General features: G+C 36.1%; 4 protein-coding genes across 16 annotated transcripts in view; all 4 read left to right on the forward strand.

Annotated features, from left to right (window-relative positions):
• The window catches only part of LOC126699416 (disease resistance protein RUN1-like), a 193865-nt gene that overhangs the window by 157146 nt on the left and 16921 nt on the right, over positions 1–19798 (forward strand). The window lies entirely within an intron of this gene.
• Positions 1–19798, forward strand: part of LOC126699414 (TMV resistance protein N-like) — a 90989-nt gene that overhangs the window by 36456 nt on the left and 34735 nt on the right. The window lies entirely within an intron of this gene.
• The window catches only part of LOC126699422 (uncharacterized), a 105090-nt gene that overhangs the window by 20361 nt on the left and 64931 nt on the right, over positions 1–19798 (forward strand). The window lies entirely within an intron of this gene.
• LOC126699419 (disease resistance-like protein DSC1) lies at positions 692–2791 on the forward strand. 2 transcript variants are annotated; one of them, XM_050397245.1, is made up of 3 exons: positions 692–819; positions 1017–1938; positions 1992–2791. In XM_050397245.1, exons 2-3 carry the CDS (start codon positions 1087–1089, stop codon positions 2748–2750), a joined length of 1611 nt encoding a protein of 536 aa, XP_050253202.1. In that variant the 5' UTR covers positions 692–819; positions 1017–1086; the 3' UTR covers positions 2751–2791. The 2 variants fall into 2 exon arrangements, with proteins under 2 accessions (XP_050253202.1, XP_050253201.1); XM_050397244.1 differs by lacking the exon at positions 692–819 and having other exon boundaries at positions 826–1938.

Raw genomic sequence — 19798 nt, forward strand, 5'->3', positions numbered from 1 at the left:
AAAAAGAATAGATGAATGGAAAAGTGCCTTATATAAACTAAAACAAGAACCTGATAGAAACATTCTAAATATACTTCAAATAAGTTTTGATGGTTTGATGTATACTCAAAAGGAATTGTTTTTGGATATTGCATGCTTTTTCAAAGGAGAGAACAAAGATTGCATAAGAGATATACTAGAGAGATTTGGTTACTATCCAAACTACAATATTAAAGTTCTTATAGACAAATCACTCATAACCATTGATAGAGAGAGAAGTTTGTTGATGCATGAATCTTTGTGGATGCATGATTTGCCACAAGAAATGGGCCAAGAAATTGTCCACCATGAATCCCTTGAAGAGCCTGGTCGTCGAAGTAGGTTATGGCGTTATGAGGATGTCCTTCATATATTGAAGAATAGTACTGTAAGTTGTCCATTCTAGACCTAAACTTATAGAATTATATATATTTTAACAATTTCTTCTAAATATTTGTCAATTACTCTAATTTCATTGTTCTTGGTTATTAGGGAACAGAGGTAGTTGAAGGCATAATGCTAAACATGCCTATTGAAGCAAAGGAACACTTGAGTGCTAAAGCCTTCTCAAAGATGAAAATTTTGAGATTTCTTAAAATTGGTTTTGTGCATCCTCCACAAGACCTCATTGGAGGTCCTATCCAACTTCCACAAGGCCTCAATTATCTTTCTAATGAGTTACATGTAATTGATTGGCATGGATATCCTTTAAAATCAATGCTAGCCAATTTCCAACCAATTAAACTTGTTGAACTAAGAATGCATTGCAGCGACATCAAACAACTATGGAAAGGAATTATAGTAAGATTTTCACTTATACTAATTTGTATTTCCTGCTTTTTCATTAATGCTTGAGTTAGTCTAATTATTTATTGGTTTATAACAGATTTTAAACGAGTTAAAACTCATTGATTTGAGTGACTCTCGAAACTTGATTGAGATTCCGAACCTAAGTGGAGCCCCAAATCTTAAGCAATTAATTCTTCGATGTTGTACAGGACTATATAAGATTCATGCATCTATTGGAGATCTCAAACGGCTTATTCGATTGGATTTGAATGGTTGCAAATGTCTCGAAAGCCTTCCTCACAAGATCAGCTTGAAGCTCTTGAATTTTTCGATCTTGGTGGTTGTTCAAAATTGAAGAAGTTTCCAGAGATTGTGAAAAATATGTCACGTTTGTCAAAACTTTGTTTAAGTGAGATTGCTATAAAAGATCCATCATTATTAGTGGAACGCTCAACTGGCCTTATAGACTTGGATCTAAGAGATTGCAAAAACCTTTCAAGTCTTCCTATTTCAATTTGTAGTTTGACGTCTTTAAAAACTCTCATTATATCTGACTGCTCAAAACTTGACAAATTGCCAGAGAACTTGGGAAATATTGAAGGCCTAGAGGAGCTAGATGGGAGTAGAACTGCTATAAAAGAGTTACTTTCGTCCATGGTTCTCTTAAAAAATCTCCAAAATCTCTCTCTACGTGGATGTAATTTTCTATCATCTAAACCATCAAATAAGCTCCTCATCTCAATGCTTGCTCTATCAGGCTTGTCCTCTTTGACCTATATGAATCTAAGTTATTGCAATCTACAGGCAGTCCCTGATGTTATTGGTTGTTTGTCCTCTTTAACAAATTTAAATCTAAAGGGAAATAATTTCGTTTCCCTTCCTGAAGATATCATTCAACTATCTAAACTAGATTCTCTTTATTTGAGTGGTTGCACTAATCTACGGTCACTGCCACAGCTTCCATTAAGTATTGATTATTTGGGGGCAGAAGGTTGTACCTCACTCGAAACATTACCCTTAAGACTAGAAGAAGATTTTCATCCTCATCTTTATCTTCTTAACTGCTTCAAATTAAATGACAATCAAGATTACGGTGGCATGTTCTTAACAATGCTGAGACGTTACATTCAGGTCTCTCTCTCTCTCTCTCTCAAAATTCTAATATCTTGACTTGTGTGTTTTAGAGACCAGATTTAGGTCTCCAAAATATTCTTATACCTGGAAGTAGAATTCCAAAATGGTTTAGCCATCAAAGTGACGGGCCTTCATTGAATCTGCAAGAGCCTCCAGGTTTTATAGGAATTGCTCTGTGTGTTGTTTTTGTACCCTGTGAGCATTATCCACTCCAACATCCTCCGGAAAGTTCAAAAAATCATCCGGTTACTCATTTTATTAATTTTCTCTGTAATGTTAATGGATATAAAGTTCCAGATTACTTAAGTTTTGGTTTTTCCGAGCAATCTAGTAAGATTGATTCAAATCACCTTTGGATAAAATATTTTTCTATGGAAGGGCTATGGGACAAGATATTGAGTCAAGTCGATGCTAATGATCAATTGAGTCAGGTTGATGTTGGAATTGAAATTGAAGGTACAGGCTTGGAGGTGACGAGATGCGGGGCTCGTTTGGTATATGAGCAAGACATTGAAGATCTCAAACAAAATATGGCTGGTTCTTGCAATTGTAGCACCACTCCTTATGAGGATAATTTAGACGATTTAGCAAAAGATACCATAATTAAGCGAAGTCATGATGACCATGATGGGGATGAGGATGGACCTAGTGGAGAAGTTACCTATAATGAGGTAGATGTTCCACACCCAAAGAGGATATGGCTCCCTGATTTAATTGAAAGATTCATTCCACATTTGGGAAATTGGATTGGGAATTCAAGCACACAAGAACAAGGTGACTCTAATTGCGAGGAAGAGAAATTTCAGTGAAATTGGTAGCTTTGATGAATTTGCAAGGCTGATACACTATTTTTCTGACTTTTTTTGGTAAGTCGCGCTGTCTTTCTTGTTATTCTCTAAACAGAATTCGTTTCTGGCTGTATATTTCATTTTTTTTCTTTTTTCTTTTTAATTCCTTTGCATTTCTTTTCTTAAATAGGGCCTGAGTGATTTTGTTGTTAATCCAGCAACAAAACTAACCCCATAGCTTGAAGGACTTGCATCAGGGTTTTGCTCTCAGGTATGTGTGTGGAATGTTTAAGCCTCTATATATTTGGTTTTGTTGTGATAGTATTTATCATTTGAAGTAGCTCAGGCCCAAATTTATCAGGGCCTTCTTAATAGGCATTGAGAATTAGTAATGAATATGATGATGACCCAGTGAGTACTGAATATACCCAGTTCAAATGGCGTGTTATATACCTTTCGGTTTGCCATGCATGTGGCATTCGATCTCTTCATTATTTCTAAGCCTAGTAGCTGTGTTCTGAATTATCTCATTTTTTGTCAGCAGCCTTAACTTTCTATAATATCTTCAACAACTTAAAATTACGTAGTTTTGGTAAAATTCTTCCATACAAATTGAAATGGGAACTATTGGTTAATGATTACCTAAGTTTCTACCTCCCTTAGATGGTATGCATTCATTGTCTCACTTTTCTCCTGTGGTTATAAGTCTCACCGCTACGCTGAAAACACTTTGAACAGTGATATTAAGTAAAGTAAGTACTCCTTCTACAAATTCTTTATACTCGACATGTTGAGTCAGATCTTCATTTCTTACCGTATTTGTTATCGAAGCATCTAAAAACTTTAAACTTTAAAAAAAAAAAAGAAAAAAAAAAGATTTATGTGTACGTGATTCTTCAACATTATATTTATTTATTTTTGGGTCTTATGGAATGTGGCATTTCTCAATTCTCTGACACAAGATCATTTGGATTTGAATTTTCTTTTCATCACTTGACTTCATGTAACTTTTATATTTAATTATTATTTTTGAATAGTGAGAATTAGCACTTCGCTCCCCAATTTATCTATATTTTCTTTTATTATTATTATTATTTTTTTTATACATTTTACTCATTAACTTTAAGAGCATTTAAAGCATATGTTTCCAAAAATATAAGTTTATCTATTTAGTTAATTTTTTTCCCCCCTAAAACAAACTCCTTTTCATTTTGTAATTTGAGAGTAAGGGATACACGTATGCATGGATTTTTTATTTTTCCATTATAGGAAAAGATGCTACAAATTTTATGGTTACAAATTTGAGACATGTTCTACATTGCAACCCATAAACAAAAAAGAAACGTTTTCATTTAATGTTATGATTATATCTCTATGATATTCCTTTGTATATTAAGGCATATAAAAGTGACGTTTATTATTTAATTTACTTAAAATTAATTGATTTATATATATATATATATATATATATATTTTTTTTTTATGTTACCTAAAACTTTTTTTTTTATTATTATTTATTTTATAGAGTTTCAACTTATGATATTCGCTTCTGTGATTTTTTTTTTTTATCATCAAATCAAGACATCAGTTGGTTTTTGATGTTGGTAGAGATTAAATTTTAGATCTCTTATTTAACAATCAGAGACTTGAGCTAACTAAAACCCACAAAAAATTAATCTACTCTAATGTGTAGTCTTTAATTCATTTAACAAAAAATTATTGATTTGTATAAATTTCTACCTCCCTCACTAAGCAAGAAACTAATATTTCACATGCATTGGTCTGATGCGCAATCATTGAGCTCAATTTTAGAGTTAAATATTAATCTTATCATGTCTTAGTTGCTATACATTCATTGTGTTTCAGGATTAGATAGTGAGTTTCTGACTAGAAGCGTAACGCGCATGCTATAAAATTAGTGTATTTTAATTTTTTAATGCACAGAATAAAAGTTACAATTTTTAAAGATACCTTGCCTTTTCCTACTGATCCATTGTTATAATACAATGGTTCCTCACCGCTTCAACTTCACACATACGCTACTTTAAACTCAAGCCGTTTCTTTCTTTTTCTTTATATGTGTGAATGGTTAAGAGCCTGTTTGGCCAACAAAATTTGATCACTCAATTTCCGTCACTCAATTTCCATCACTCATCACTCATCACTTATCACTCAATTTTTCATATTCGTTTGCCTTTATCACTCAGTTTCCATCACTCACTATTTTTCACACTATTTGGGGGGCCCACGTCTGTCACGGTGCAGCTTTTTTTTTTTTTTTTTTTTTTTTTTTTTTTTTTTTTCAGTATCCAGAAACCCAAACCCAGTGAAAAAAAAAAAAGAAAAAAAAAGGAAAAAAAAAAAAAGAGAAACTCAATGAAGAAGACCGAACCCAGTGAAGAAGAAAGGAAAAAAAAAAAAAAAAAACCCCAGTGAAGAAGACCGAACCCAGTGAAGAAGAAAGGAAAAAAAAAAAAAGTCAATTGGTCAAAAGTTGCTGTTGAGTGGGTCCCTCATGTGTGTTTAATTACAAAAATGCCATTGAGTTATGAGTTATGGAAACTGAAAACACCAACTCAAAAATCAGAGAATTAAGTGATGGAAACAAAAAATTAGAAACTGAGTTATGGCTTGCCAAACAAAATTTTTTTTGAGAATTGAGATGGGTTCCACCATTTTTAAGAATTGAGTTATGCAAACTGAGAATTGAGTGATGAGAATTGCCAATCCAAACAGCCCCTAATTGGTCAGACATGTGAACGCTGTCTCATTTTTATTTTATTCTCTTTTGGAGACTTTATTCTACAGGGTAAGGAATAAAGGGCGCACTCAAAGAAAGGCCTACTTTTCTTTTTGTTAGTCAAAAGTAAGATAAAAATATAAAAATAAAGATAAAAATCACTTTATTAATGCCTGTCTCTCTGTTCCTCACATGCTGATGCTGTGAAGAAAAGAAAAGAAACGGTGTCGTGTAGTGTATCTGAACAAAAAATATAAGAAGGAACAAAACGGCAGTATTGGACTTAAATGAAGTCACAAGATCAGCACGTGCACAACTTAACACCAGAAACAGTTACTGAAGCTGTCCAGGTGTCATGACATGATTGGCTCCGTGTGGTTAGCGCTAGGTAGTTAGTTTGTTAGGATTTTGGCGCCATTTCTTTTCCCTCATTTCCTTTGCTCTGCTCTGATGTGTATATAGCAGAATGGCAGATATTTATTTGCACTCTCTTCTTTTACTTGATTCAATAAAGAAGAAACACATTCTATTTAGAGAGCCTTTGCTTTTTAACATCTCATCAGTCAAGTAGGCCTTTTTGGTCACATTTTATTTGAAAGAAAGAACTTCTAGTCATTTGGCATCAACATTAAATTTTAAATTCATTTGAGGTCATCTTATCTATATATTTTTATTTCAATTGTAAATAATCATGTACTTAACGTACTCTTTGTATTTTCAAAAATGTCAATATAATTTTAAAAATTTGTTTATATTTTGAGACTACTTACTTACTCCGAGCCCTCTTAAGATAATTTTAAATTTTAAGACTTTGTTGTTGTTGTATATGTTTTAGTCTTCCTTACTCCGAGTTTTGGTTTACAAATATTGTCCCAATAAATCATAAAGCAGCTTTCTAACGGTAGAATCTGCCACCACCAAAATTGAAACATATAATAGAATTAATCTTTTAACAAATAGCAACTTGAGGGGTAGGGCCACTTGCTTACTGATAATCTATGCACATGCGAAGACTTCCATATGCATGTTCCTATCAACAACCAATATCTAGTTTTGTTTAAATAGTTGTTGGTTCAGGTAGTTACCTGGAAGAAGAGGAGCGCTACTTGCACACCAACTCTATTAAAAAATGAATTGTTGACTTGTGAAGGCCAGACCCTCTGTCTCATAGTGCCCATTCGCAATATGGAAACTAGAAGTATCTTACGAGAGCATCTAGTAAAACGAGGCCATCAGTGCTAGGCAATTATTATCTAGGAATAAGTGCAAATTCGGGTTCGGATGCAGATGCGGGTGCAATGCCGTGACTTGGAAATTTTGTAAAAAATAGGGTGTGGGTGCGGCGTTTATTAATAAATTATTAAATATATTTTTTTTATTTTTGATATATTACTAAGCATGTTTTTTTCATATAATGGTAAACATATACCAATTTAAGAGTAATAGTAGATAAATTTAAAAGCATATTTATATATATTATTATAATGTTTACACAACCCCAATTTTAGCCTAATAACATATTTAAAAAGGGTTTTGCTAATGAGTGCCCTTAGGGCACTCATTAATAATCTACTTTAAGAAAGTTTTGATACCATTTTTATGGGAAATAAAAAAAACTGTCAAAATATTAATTACTTTTTTTTCATTTCCTATAAAAACTTTTTTTTATATGGATTATTAACCAGTACCTTAAAGGCACTCGTTAGCATTTCTCATTTATAAAATTAAATTATTTTCCTTCAAAAAAAGAAAGAGAAGAAGTAATGAGGTAGTGACGTGGGGCCTTGGGGGATGAAGTGGTTAGTAAAACAAAGTATTTAAGAATAATAAAAAGTGATGGATAAAGGTGATAAAATAAAAACCTGTATTTTTACTATTTTCACAAGTTCCAACCCTTTTCTTTCAGTTTTTTTTTCCTCCTTTTACCCGTTATCTTTCTGACTTTTGAAGTCCTTACCTTTTACACCAATACACATATTCAAAAATCTGTCCATAGTCCACAACTTTCTCCCTCGCTCTCTCTATCACAGTTTCAGGAGCTTAGTTCATAGCCTCCACGAACTTCCAGTGTCGCCCTTCATTGCCAATCAACGCTGCCTTCACCGCTAAGTGCATGAAGAGGAAAGATTCAAAGAGATCTGGTTCGGCTTTTGGCCCGTTTCGGACCGAATCTGCCTCTATCGGTCAGTTTTCGGTGGATTTCGGATGATTTTGGCAGATTTTGGCCCGAATTGGCACGAATCAGAGGAAAAAAAAGAAAAGAAAAAAAATAATAAATAAAAGAAGTGGCAAATCAGCGTGTTGAGTGCGAATCGGCGCATTGATGCGAGTCGGGTGCGGGTGTGGCGACCCTGGAGCCACACCTATGCTTCCTAGATTATTATGAGAGCCATATATGCAAGTTAAGGTTTTCAAGGAATTTTCTTAAACTTTAAAAGAACATATGTAGTCAGCATCCTATACGACAAAGATTAACTACACCTAAGCCTGTTGTGCATGTTAGCATGTGAGTGCAAGTTGATGTTGCATCTTGAGTCCCTCCAATGAATAAAGAAAGGTCATTTGCCTCAATATTCATATACTCGTCTTGCAATTCCTCAATAATAATACTAATGTAGTTTTTTTTTTTTTTTTTTTTTTTCCATGTGTTCAGAATGACTAGTGCGTTACAATTACATCATTTTGAGTTTAATTGGTACTTTACAGATATATCAACATTGAACATGGGAAGAAACTTCAAATAAAATGCTACACAATGTTATTAGACCAAATATTTAAAAATTAGGGGATAAATAATAAATGACTAAACTTGAAATATGTAAATGGTTTTAGCCAAGAAATAAAAAAAGCAAATGGCAATTTTTTTTTTTTTTGAACATCATGTAAGTGGTAATTTAATGAAACAAAGTACTTGTTTGTTGACTTCTTAAAAGCCACGGTAACTTTTAAGAGAGTGTGAGGCAGGTTATACTACATACAACACTCTCTTAAACAATGTAGGATAATTATTCATTTAAAAAAAAAAAAAAAACAAACGCACACACAAGAGAGAGGGAAAGAAATTTTAACATAAATGCAAACCACAAACTTCACTCAAAAGTTATGATAACTGATGAGAGCATTTTCATCCAGCAGGAAATTTTGTTACTCATCCGTCCTAGATGATCCTCTTTCCATCCGTCTAGCTAAACAACCTAAGGGACCAACGATCCTAACCATACACCCATCGTCACATGGTCCCTTGGGTCCGTCATAACAGCATGGGAAAATGCGTAACAAATGGGAACCGACGGTTGGGCAAATCCTCATCTCCTTATCTACACATCGACAAACGTTTGATCAAGCCGACGGACAGAGGTAGTGGGTCCCATAATTCTTTGCATAATCTCCATGCATAAGTCCCCATAAGGAAATATCTTGTGTATCATGTCCAAAGACCCTACTACACGTCTATATCTTCCCCATATGGAAAAGACACCCTAAAATCTTGGAAAACCTAGCCCCCGATCTTCTCTACATGGAAAGGTCCCTACATCCAAGGGATCTTGATTCATTACTTACCACTATATAAGCATCGAGTCTCCTCTTCTCCCAGGTATGTTGAAAATCCCTAGCACTTTCACTATAGAGTTCTTAGAGATTTCTCATTCATTGACTTGACCTTTGGAGAGTCTTTGGCCGGCATCACACCAGTGTTTTCTGTTAGGTTCTTGGTTTCTTGTTCTTTAGGTACCCATTGGAGCGTTCAAGGGTTATTAACTCACTAACGATTTTTGTGCATCATCAATAACTTTTTCTGGGTCGTTGACTTGACTACAAAAGGAAAACAAAACTTATTCAATGTGGGTTAAAAAAAAAAACCCATTACAAAATTTTTTTTGTGTGTTTCTTCTCTCTAGGGTCAGAGGGTGCTCCTTCTTCCCCTAGGTCGTAGAATTTGCAGTCCCTTCTTTAAAGGAGTATTTTTGTCCCTTTGGTAACAGTGTTACCTTAGGTTTTGTGGGTTTTTTTTTTCGTGGGGATTGGGAAACACTCTTAGCAATGGACGACCTCACTAAAGCATGGAGTTGTCTAACTCTTACAAATCAGGAAGGGGATGATCTCCGCCTGAATGAAGAAGAGGCAGCACCAGAATTCACTCTTGCAGCAAAGTTTTTGACCAAACGGGTGTTAAACATTGAAGCTATTGCAAAGACTTTCAACCTGATATGGAGATCGAGAAATGGTTTCAAGGTTAAAAAAGAGGATGACCACTTCGTGTTATTCACTTTTGACAACCATGAGGAGATGGAAAAAATCTTAGCGTCAGAGCCATGGAGTTTTGACAAACACCTAGTGGTGTTACAGCAGTATGAAAAAGATGTTGATTTATGTGATATGAATTTTAACATGGTAAATTTTTGGGTTCAGGTACATGAAATACCAGTCAGATTTAGAACTCAAAAGATAGCAGAAAAAATCTGTGAGACTATAGGCACGGTTAGCAAACCAGCAGATAACACAGAGGTAGAAGGAGATGGTTTCATTCGGGTTCGAGTCAGGGTTGATGTATCCAAACCATTGTGTCGTGGACGTGTCATATCACTTGAAAATGGCAGAGAGTTATGGGTGTCCTTCAAATACGAACGCCTTCCCAACCTTTGCTACTGGTGTGGTTGCCTCACACACGCGGATAAAGATTGCGATCTATGGATCGACAGCGAAGGAACTTTACAATTGGAAACTTAGCAATATGGTCCATGGATACGTGCACAGCCCTTCACGAGAACTCGAAAGAATGTAGTCGTAGTCCCTGGATTTTACTCCAAAAAAAGCAACTTGACCAAGGCAGCACCTTCAAACCAGAGCAGGAAACCGCCAGTGGTGGTGGTCCGTAAGGGGGGTTCGTCGCCTGAGATCGTACGGTCAGAAAAGGAAAGGAATGTGCAATCAGTTACCACGGATTCTGCTCCAGTTATTCAGGGAGAAGATCCGTTATTTCCAAATCAAACTCCCACAGTCCAGCTATATCCAAATATAGCAGACCCGGTATTTATGGCAGAGAAAAAATCTGATGAGATATTTGAAGAGCAAATCCAGGAGATAGACCGTGAATTGGGTAAGTTTGACGCCAACAGGGAGACTTCTCGGGACAAACAAGGGGAAAACAATAAGGAAAATAATCTGGAGTTTTTGACAATTAATGAGGGAGGCTTTTCCACAAAAGTGTACTCACGTGCACACAATTTCCATCCCCTAAAGTGCCGTCCAGCATCAGTATTAGCTGATATTTCAAATAGTCCAGAACTTAATACAAGACGATGGAAAAGAATCAACCGGGCAGAGACTGAATCAGATATTGTGATGGAGGATGCAGTGGGGGAAAAAAGAAGTGGCAGAGCGGAGGATCAACCAGAGTTACTGAAGAAATTGAAATTAGTTTCTCGGGTGGATGAAGTAGTAACAAACGTATTGGCGGAGGCTGGTTCCCAGCCCCGCCAGAACCAATGAGTCTCTTATGTTGGAACTGTCGAGGGCTTGGGAACCAACGAACAGAAAATCAGCTCGTGGATATGGTGCGGGCAAAAGATCCCTTCGTTGTGTTTATAGCCGAAACATGGACGGATGAAGCACGGCTAATTTTAGTTCAAGATAAAATAAAGTTCAAACATAAATTTGTGGTGCCAAGAAGAAATAAGGCGGGTGGAATGGTACTTTTTTGGAAAGAGGATTTTGACTTAAGCTTTGAAACTTTCTCAAAAAATCATATAGATACAATTGTGAATAAGAACAAGGATGATGAATGGAGATTTACAGGATTTTATGGAGAACCTGATACACAGAATAGACATGAGGCATGGGCTCGTTTAAAGAGTTTGAAAGCAAGGGGATCTGCACCTTGGATTTGTGCAGGAGAGTTTAATGAGATAACAAAACAATCAGAGAAAAGGGGAGGTAGAATTCGGCCACATGGGCAGATGCAAGCTTTTAGAGAGGTGCTTGATGAATGCGGCTTTATTGATTTGGGGTTTGTGGGGTCAGAATTTACATGGCATAAGCACTTTGCGGATTACATAGTGTGGGAGCGCCTTGATAGAGCTGTGGCAACTTCGGACTGGCTGTCTTTATTTCCGGATACCAAAATCTATCACTTGGAGGCAAATGCATCTGATCATAGACCTATTTTGATTGTGCTGGATGGGATGATTTGTTCACAACAGAGACCGTTTAGATTCAAGCAGATGTGGCTGATTGAACAAGGCTGCTCGGACACAGTACAAGCTGTGTGGCAGCGGGACAATGGGGAAAATGAGGTTTTAAAGGTGATACGTAAGGTGGATGAGTGTGGGAAGGAGCTGACCAAATGGAGTAAAAATTGTTTCAAAAATGTGAGGAAAGAATTGGAAAAAACAAGGAAGTTATTGGCAAAAGCAGAGTTGGTTGCGATGAATGGGGGCAGCAACAAAAGAATGAAATACTTGGAAAAACAAATCCTCACACTCCTTGACCGTGAGGCAAAAATGTGGGCTCAAAGATCAAAGGTGCAATGGCTTCGTGATGGTGACAAAAACACTCGCTTTTTCCATAGTAAAGCAACACAGAGAAGAAGAAGAAATTACATCAAAGGGTTATATGATGAAAATGGTCAATGGTGCACTCACCCAAGCCGTGTGACTGATACTGTAGTCCAATTTTATCAAAAACTCTTTACTTCCTGTGCACCGGTGGACTTTGAGGAGATTTTGGAGCAAATACCTGCAAAAGTTACAGAAGACATGAATGTGGAGTTGCTAAAGGAGTTTACTGCAGATGAGGTTGAAAATGCTTTAAAACAGATGACACCCTTAAAATCCCCTGGCCCTGACGGTATGCCACCACTTTTTTACCAAGGCTATTGGTCTTTGGTAGGTCCCGAGGTTACAGAAGCAATCTTGCTGTATTTAAATTCTGTTAGTCCTTTATTACTTTAATTCCTAAAGTAAAAAAATCCTGAATATGTCTCCCAATATTGACCTATCTGCCTTCGTAATGTTCTTTTTAGAGTTTTTTCAAAGGTGTTGGCAAACAGGTTGAAACAAATTATGCCACAGCTTGTGTATGATCATCAAAGTGCTTTCATGGCGGATCGCTTAATTTCAAACAACATCATGGTGGCTTTTGAGACTCTACACTACATGAGAAATCACTCATCGGGTAACACAGGGTATATGGCTTTGAAGTTGGACATGAGTAAGGCGTACGATATGGTGGAGTGGCCATACATGGAGAAACTGTTGCGGAAAATGGGTTTTGCAGAGGCATGGGTTAAATTGATGATGAAGTGTATTTCGATGGCCACATACTCGGTTTTGATAAATGGGGAACCCCAAGGGCACATTACCCCAACTAGAGGCCTTAAACAAGGCGACCCTCTCTCCCTTTATTTATTTCTTTTATGCATAGAGGGTTTTCATGGGTTGTTGAAAAAAGCTGAAACTTTGGGTGACATAAGGGGGTTTCGATTTGCCGGAATGGTCCTAGACTAACCCACCTTCTTTTTGCAGACGATAGCCTTATCTTCTGCGGGGCAAAAGAAAGCGAGTGTCAGAAATTATTGGAAGTCTTAACCAAGTATGAAGGTGCATCGGGTAGCAAATAAATGGAGACAAAACCACTCTATTCTTCAGTAAATCAACCTCTCAGGATATGCAAAACACAATCAAAACCGCTCTTGGAGTACCGGTGGTGCAGCAATATGAGAAGTACTTGGGCCTACCATCTTTCATTGGTCGAAGAAAAAAAGAGAGCTTTGACAATATCAAACAAAGGGTGTGGAAAAAATTGCAAGGGTGGGAAGGGAAATTACTATCTCAGGTGGGAAGGGAGATTCTAATCAAGGCAGTGGCACAAGCTTTGCCTACATACGCGATGTCGTGTTTCAAGCTACCAATTGGATTGTGCCATGATATTGAGACTTTGGTTAAAAAAAATTTTTGGGGTCAAAGAGGAGAGAGCAGAAAGGTCCATTGGACAAAGTGGGAGGAGCTTTGCAAACCGAAGACACAAGGGGGGATGGGTTTCAAAGATCTTTCAAGATTCAATGATGCACTACTCGCAAAGCAAACTTGGAGACTCTTGCATGATAAAACATCATTGTTTTATAGAGTTTTCAAAGCCAAGTATTTTCCCAACTGCACAATTATGGAAGCCACAAGTCCGAACTCAGCCTCATATGCATGGAAAAGCATAATTAAGGGCAGGGAAGTAATACAAAGGGGTGTGGTTTGGAGGATTGGAGATGGATGCTCAGTTTCAATTTGGGGTACACGTTGGTTGCCTGCAAAACACTCCCCAAAAATTATTTCACCATGTACAGGAGCTTTGGCAGATGCTAAAGTTAGTGCTCTCTTGGATGCTGAAAACATAGCTTGGAAGGAAGATGTGCTGGAGGAAAATCTACTGAGTTTTGAAGCGGAGATGATCAAAAAAATCCCCTTGAGCCACACGGACCAGGCAGACACCCTCACTTGGCCTTTCACCCCTACTGGGGGTTACACGGTCAAGCCAGGGTACACTTTCTTGCAACAAGAGTACCATTCATCTCAACCTGGTCAATCTGATTCGGAGTCTCTGAAACCTCTTTGGAAGTCAATATGGAGTTTACAGGTTCCGAGTAAGGTGAAAAATTTTATTTGGCGGGCAGCAAAAGATTCTTTACCTACAAAGACGAACCTGATGAAGAGGAAAGTCATTGATGATAACCTTTGTGAGCAATGCAAAGACCAAAGAGAGGACGTGGTCCATGCACTATATCACTATCCGAAGCTGCGTGGACTGTGGTCAGATGTGCAGCTCTGGGATCATAGTTGCCTGAAGCAGGCGACATCTTTTATTGATCTAATCGGTTGTGTTTTTGCAGATAACAGGGACCCAACACTCTTCTCCATAGTGGCGTGGGCCATCTGGAACCGGAGAAATAACTCGCCTCGGAAAACCAGCAGCTCCACTCAACGAGCTGATAACTCAAGCACAAGATAGGATGCGTGAATTTAAGCTCTACAACTTCTCAACCATCATCCCAGTGGGCCGACCACCAACCAATTGACAAGCACCAAGCAGCAACATTTACAAAGTTAATTTCGATGGCGCTCTATTTGCAGCAGACAATAGCGCCGGCTTGGGAGTGGTTATCCGCAACTCATAGGGCCAAGTCATGCTCTCTCTTTCGGAAAAAACCACACTTCCCTTTACAACTATCGAAGTGGAAGCACTGGCAGCAAGGAGGGCTTTGAAGCTAGCACTAGAGACCGGGTTTCAGCAGATAACCTTGGAAGGGGACTCGCAGATACTTATCTCAGCACTAGTAAACAATACTCACTCTCTGTCAAGCTTTGGACACATACTGAAGAACATTCAGTTTCTTGCCTCATGTTTCTCAAAAATAAACTACTCTCATGTGCGTAGGCATTGTAATACTATAGCTCACTCTTTAGCAAGAAGGACAATTTCTTTATCTCAAATGCAAGCCTGGATGGAGGATGTACCACTAGATATTCTTCCTGTACTTCAGGCCGACTTAACTGGCCTTCCTACTTAATAAGAGTTTGGTCTTCTTTCTCAAAAAAAAAAAAAAAAAAAAAAAAAAAAAAAAAAAAAAAAAAAAAAAAAAAAAAAAAAACTTTTTAGAAATTTTGAAGCAGTGACATTAAACATACCTTTCAGAAATTTCCTAGTTGTGACTTGAAAAAAAAAAATTAAAAATGGTTTGTTTGTTTGTATTCCTTTTTCTTCTCTCTTTCCAGCACTGCAATGTCATCATCCTGATGCTAACCTCACCTTTATCTTTATTGTTCTTCTTCTTCTTCCCTTTCTTTGCAGCTCAACGCTAACCCAATTCTCAATTTTCAACCTCACTCGCTTTCACCTTCCAAGATTTTCCCGTCAACAGCTTTTCAGTTTACGTACTGAACACTATTTCTTCTTTCTTTTTTTCTCTGGTTATCTTTTTTTTTTTTTTTTTTTTTTTAATTATAAATTTTTACACAGAGAATGACTGAAATTTTGGTCATTGATCCAATTGCTTCCATTTCCTTCTATGGCCACTCAAACAGCCTCCTCTTCTTGGAAATATGATGTGTTTACTATAGTAAACTCACTACACAATAAACGAATACAAACAAATCAATATTAAAATAAATAACAAATATTAGTAAAAATTTGAATTTAAAAGCCAAAATTCATTTAACTTGTATACCATATGCAACAAAGTTTTCCTAGAACCAGTAGCCCATAGTTCAATAAGAGCCCCAGTTACTTTCTAAACTATTCAACCAAGTGATTTGCTGAGGGATAAAATAAACAACCTATGTCCTTGGTTTTTGTCCTTGCATTTCCAAAACTAATTTCTTCCCCTGCTGAAAAGGCAAAACGAAGAGATACAATGTCTTATCTGGTGATCCTTTTAAGAAGTTATTTATATGCAGAAAAGCTAAGGTTTAAATTTCAGGAGAAGCACAATGTAATTGCTTTTAGCAGGCTAACTTTTCTTATTTGTTCTACCGTGAGTGGCAATGCACCATGATTTTTAAAAGTTTTCTTTTGGCAGGCAAACTTCTTGTGGTCTTGATGAATTTGCTTTTCAATTGCTGATATAACAAACAAATTGTCGGCTGAGTAGTGGGTCTTTGTAGAAATCATTCTCACTCGGCTACCAATAAGAGAGGCAGTAAAGACAAGCAATTTGTCTAAGTAAATGGAGGTATAGATGGGCTACACTCACTCATCTTGTATTCGATGAAAAATGTGTTACTTTAACCAACGACCAAGCTCGTCGAGAGCAAGCTCACTGATACAGTAGTAAATATACTTAACAATATTGTTGTTATAAAAACCATGGTTTTAAAAACCAGTCAAAATTGGCTAAAACCGGTCAAAAACCGGATTGAATTGGGAATCACATGCAATAACGGTTTTACCCCAGTTTGGTTTTTAAAACCATGATAAAAACCTCCTTCAAATAAGTTAAATTAAGGCTAGATTCAATACAGCTAGCTTTCCAACAGTAGAATCAATCTTTCTTACAAATTGCAGCTGGAAGGCGTAGGGCCACTTGGGTATCAATAAGTATAACCAATGCAGACTTAAATGAATCCCTTTTCACAAACACTTAAGGGCTATTTGGTAACGTTGTTTGTTGTTTGTATTTTTTAGAAATACATGTAGATAAAAAAAATGTGTAAAAATACACGTAAAATTATTTAAAAACTGAAAAATGTTATTTAAACTACCACTATTCACACAAATACCTATGTTCAACAAGAGCCAGAAGATGCACTCTTTAAAATAAGAGTCGTTCGTTTAGTCCCGCTGCCAAAAAAAATAAAATAATAAGAGTCGTACACGAACCCCGAATCCATTTCTGTCCTCATCTTCTTACAAAACAAACCCTCACATGCAATGCACAGATTTCCATATGCCTGTTCCCTCTTGGGCACCGACTCTAATACATAATGAATTGTTTGACCCATGCCAACCGTTATTTCTAGGAGTAATATATGCCACGCTTAAGATCACAATCACCGCTACCCAGAAATCACTTCCACCAATGATGACTGTTCTTTTTTTATGCCTTTTAATATAGTATATAATGCTTGGAATAGTTTATTTGATTTGATTTAATTGATTAATTTAATTTATATTTTACTTTTTTTTTTCTATGCTTTGTTCAGTTATATATATATATATATATATATATACACATATCTATTAATTAATTAGTCGAGGAAAATAAATTAAAAAAACGCACAGTTTACAATTGTTATCTAACTTATATATATATATATATATATATTTTTTTTTTTTTTCTAGAACTGCATTGATAACCAAAATATGATCTTCTTCTGGCAGCTGGTAATGGTTAGGCCAAAAGCCCGACTATGTCCTGCAATTTATTTGGTCTAACTATCGGTTTTTTCATTGTAACTTAACCTCTTAAAAATTTCCAAGCAATGGCATACCCTTTTTTTTTTTTTCCTATAAGCAAAATAGCAAATATTCATTAAAAAAATTATTAATAATGCAGACCAAAAACCAAATAATAGGTTTAGAAACAATTCATTTGACCACAATGTCAAGACTTAATAAGTGAAATCACCATGTTTACATAATCACGTTCAAATTAATTTTATTTGAAGAAGAACAAAGCTTCAATATAAAAAAGGTAGGAATTATATTTTCATAATCTGAGGGAGGCGAACAAAAATGACTGCGATACACATACTCAGAAAAACCGGCCACATTTCAATGTACTTCTATGAAACCTTTAAAAAAGGAAAGACTATCAACATCTTCTCCAAAAAAAAAAAAGGACTATCAACATTTAATTTTATTAAAAATATGTTCCAAGCAATCACTCAAATAGGCTAGAAAGCTTTTGATTTGCCACATCAAAACTTATTCACAAGATTAACTACAAATTATGCATGTCAGTACGGATTTATGCGACGCTATATCATCGGTACTTCTAATGAATAAATAAAGAAAGATAATTTGCCTAAGTATATAATTAGTTACCATGCAGTGAAAAAGAGTTTTGAGTTACCTTGCAAATTACTTGGTGCATATCTTCTTAGTTTTCACATCCTATAACGTGTTTAATGGTTGTTTTTGTTATAGTTTTGTAGTTCAACTAACACTTTATATTATGTTCAATAAAAGGGCTCCGATTTTCTCATTAGCAACATGTTGGCAGCAGTGGAGCTAAATAGCTATTTTAGCTCCACCAAAACACCAAAAAGAACCATGCAGCAGTGGAGCTAAACTTTTTTTTTTTTTTTAGCTCCATTGTTACAGTGCACATCTATAGAAAGATAATAATTTTTTACTCCCGACCCGATTAAAATAATAAAAAATGGTTCTCTCTCTCTCTCTTAGTCACTCCGTGCCTCTCTCTCTCTCTCTCTCAGTCACTCCATCTGAAGCTCTCATCATCTCTCAAAAATCTCTCAAGCAAACTCTCTCATCGTCACGCTCTCAAGCTCCCTCATTCACCGTTGCCAGCCCGCCGACTCATCCTCAACGTCGCCGCCACTGAAACTTGATGTCACTGACCCACCAGCCATCCCAAGCCACCGATCAGACCCACTTCTCTTCCGCCGATCAAACCCATCTACCGATCAGACCAAGCCGACCCAAGCCCCAAGCCGCTGATCCACGCCTCCGCCCAGTCCTCCATCTCAACACTCACCCATTGCCGACAAGCCTGGGTTTCTTTGGATTTCATGGGTTTCATCGTTGATCCAAGTTCTGGGTTTCATCGTCGAAGCCACTGTTGCCTTCCTCTGTCCATTACTTTGGTTTTCCGTCGATCCAAGCTTTGGCTGTTTTTTTTTTTTTTTTTTTTTTTTTTTGCATTGCGTGAATTTGATTGCAATGGTGTGGGTGTTGCCTGGTGGGTCGGGTGGGAGTGGGCTTGATTGATTTTTTATTCTTTGTTATGGGCTATGGTGGTGGTGGTGGTTGTTAATTATGGTTGTGGTTGTGTGTGTGGGGTTGTGATTGTTGTTTATTGTGGAAGATATATTATTTTATTGTGATGTTTATATTATTTTATTATATTGAAAGCTAAAATAGATCTACTACTGCAGTATGTGTGTAGGTAAAATAGATAAAGTAACTTTTTGTGGTGCCAAATAACTAAATTTTTAGCTCCACTAATGTGGATGCTCTAACTATCTAAAATAAATAAAAATAAAAATAAAAAAAAAACTTCTCATTAGTGTAACTATTGATTTATATATAAATAGTAATGTTACAGTCGTAAACTATTTTACAAAATTTTCATAAACTATTGATAAAGCAAATTTTTACTAGTTCTAATCTGGGCTAGTACTAATATCACATTTTTATTTACCAATAATTATTTGAAAAATGCTAAAGCCACATAGCAGTTTGTAAAAATATTGTAAAATAGTTTGTGACTGTAGTATTACTCATATACTAAAAAAAAAAAAAAATTTATGAACAAAACAAAAAATTACAAGAATAATATTTCTAAATTTTTTTTCTTCTAATTAATAAACTTATATAGTAGTAAAATTTATAATGGTGTGACAAAATTCAGTTGGCATATATATTTTAAATGATAGTACAAATTTAAGATATTTTTTACAAGGGCTTCCTCGTGATTTCCGAGTTCCTACTTCCTACTGCATTGCTAGGATGGTTCCTCGGTATCAGAGGCGGGGACAGGGATTCCAACTTTACAGTTTACACATACGCTGCTTTGACTAAAGAACTTAGAAGAGAATTACTTATTACAACTCTGCGAAAATATTATTGATGTATAAATGCCTGTCTCTCACTCTCTCTC

The sequence above is a fragment of the Quercus robur genome, chromosome 9 (assembly GCF_932294415.1).
Source record: "Quercus robur chromosome 9, dhQueRobu3.1, whole genome shotgun sequence".
Taxonomy (NCBI): domain Eukaryota; kingdom Viridiplantae; phylum Streptophyta; class Magnoliopsida; order Fagales; family Fagaceae; genus Quercus; species Quercus robur.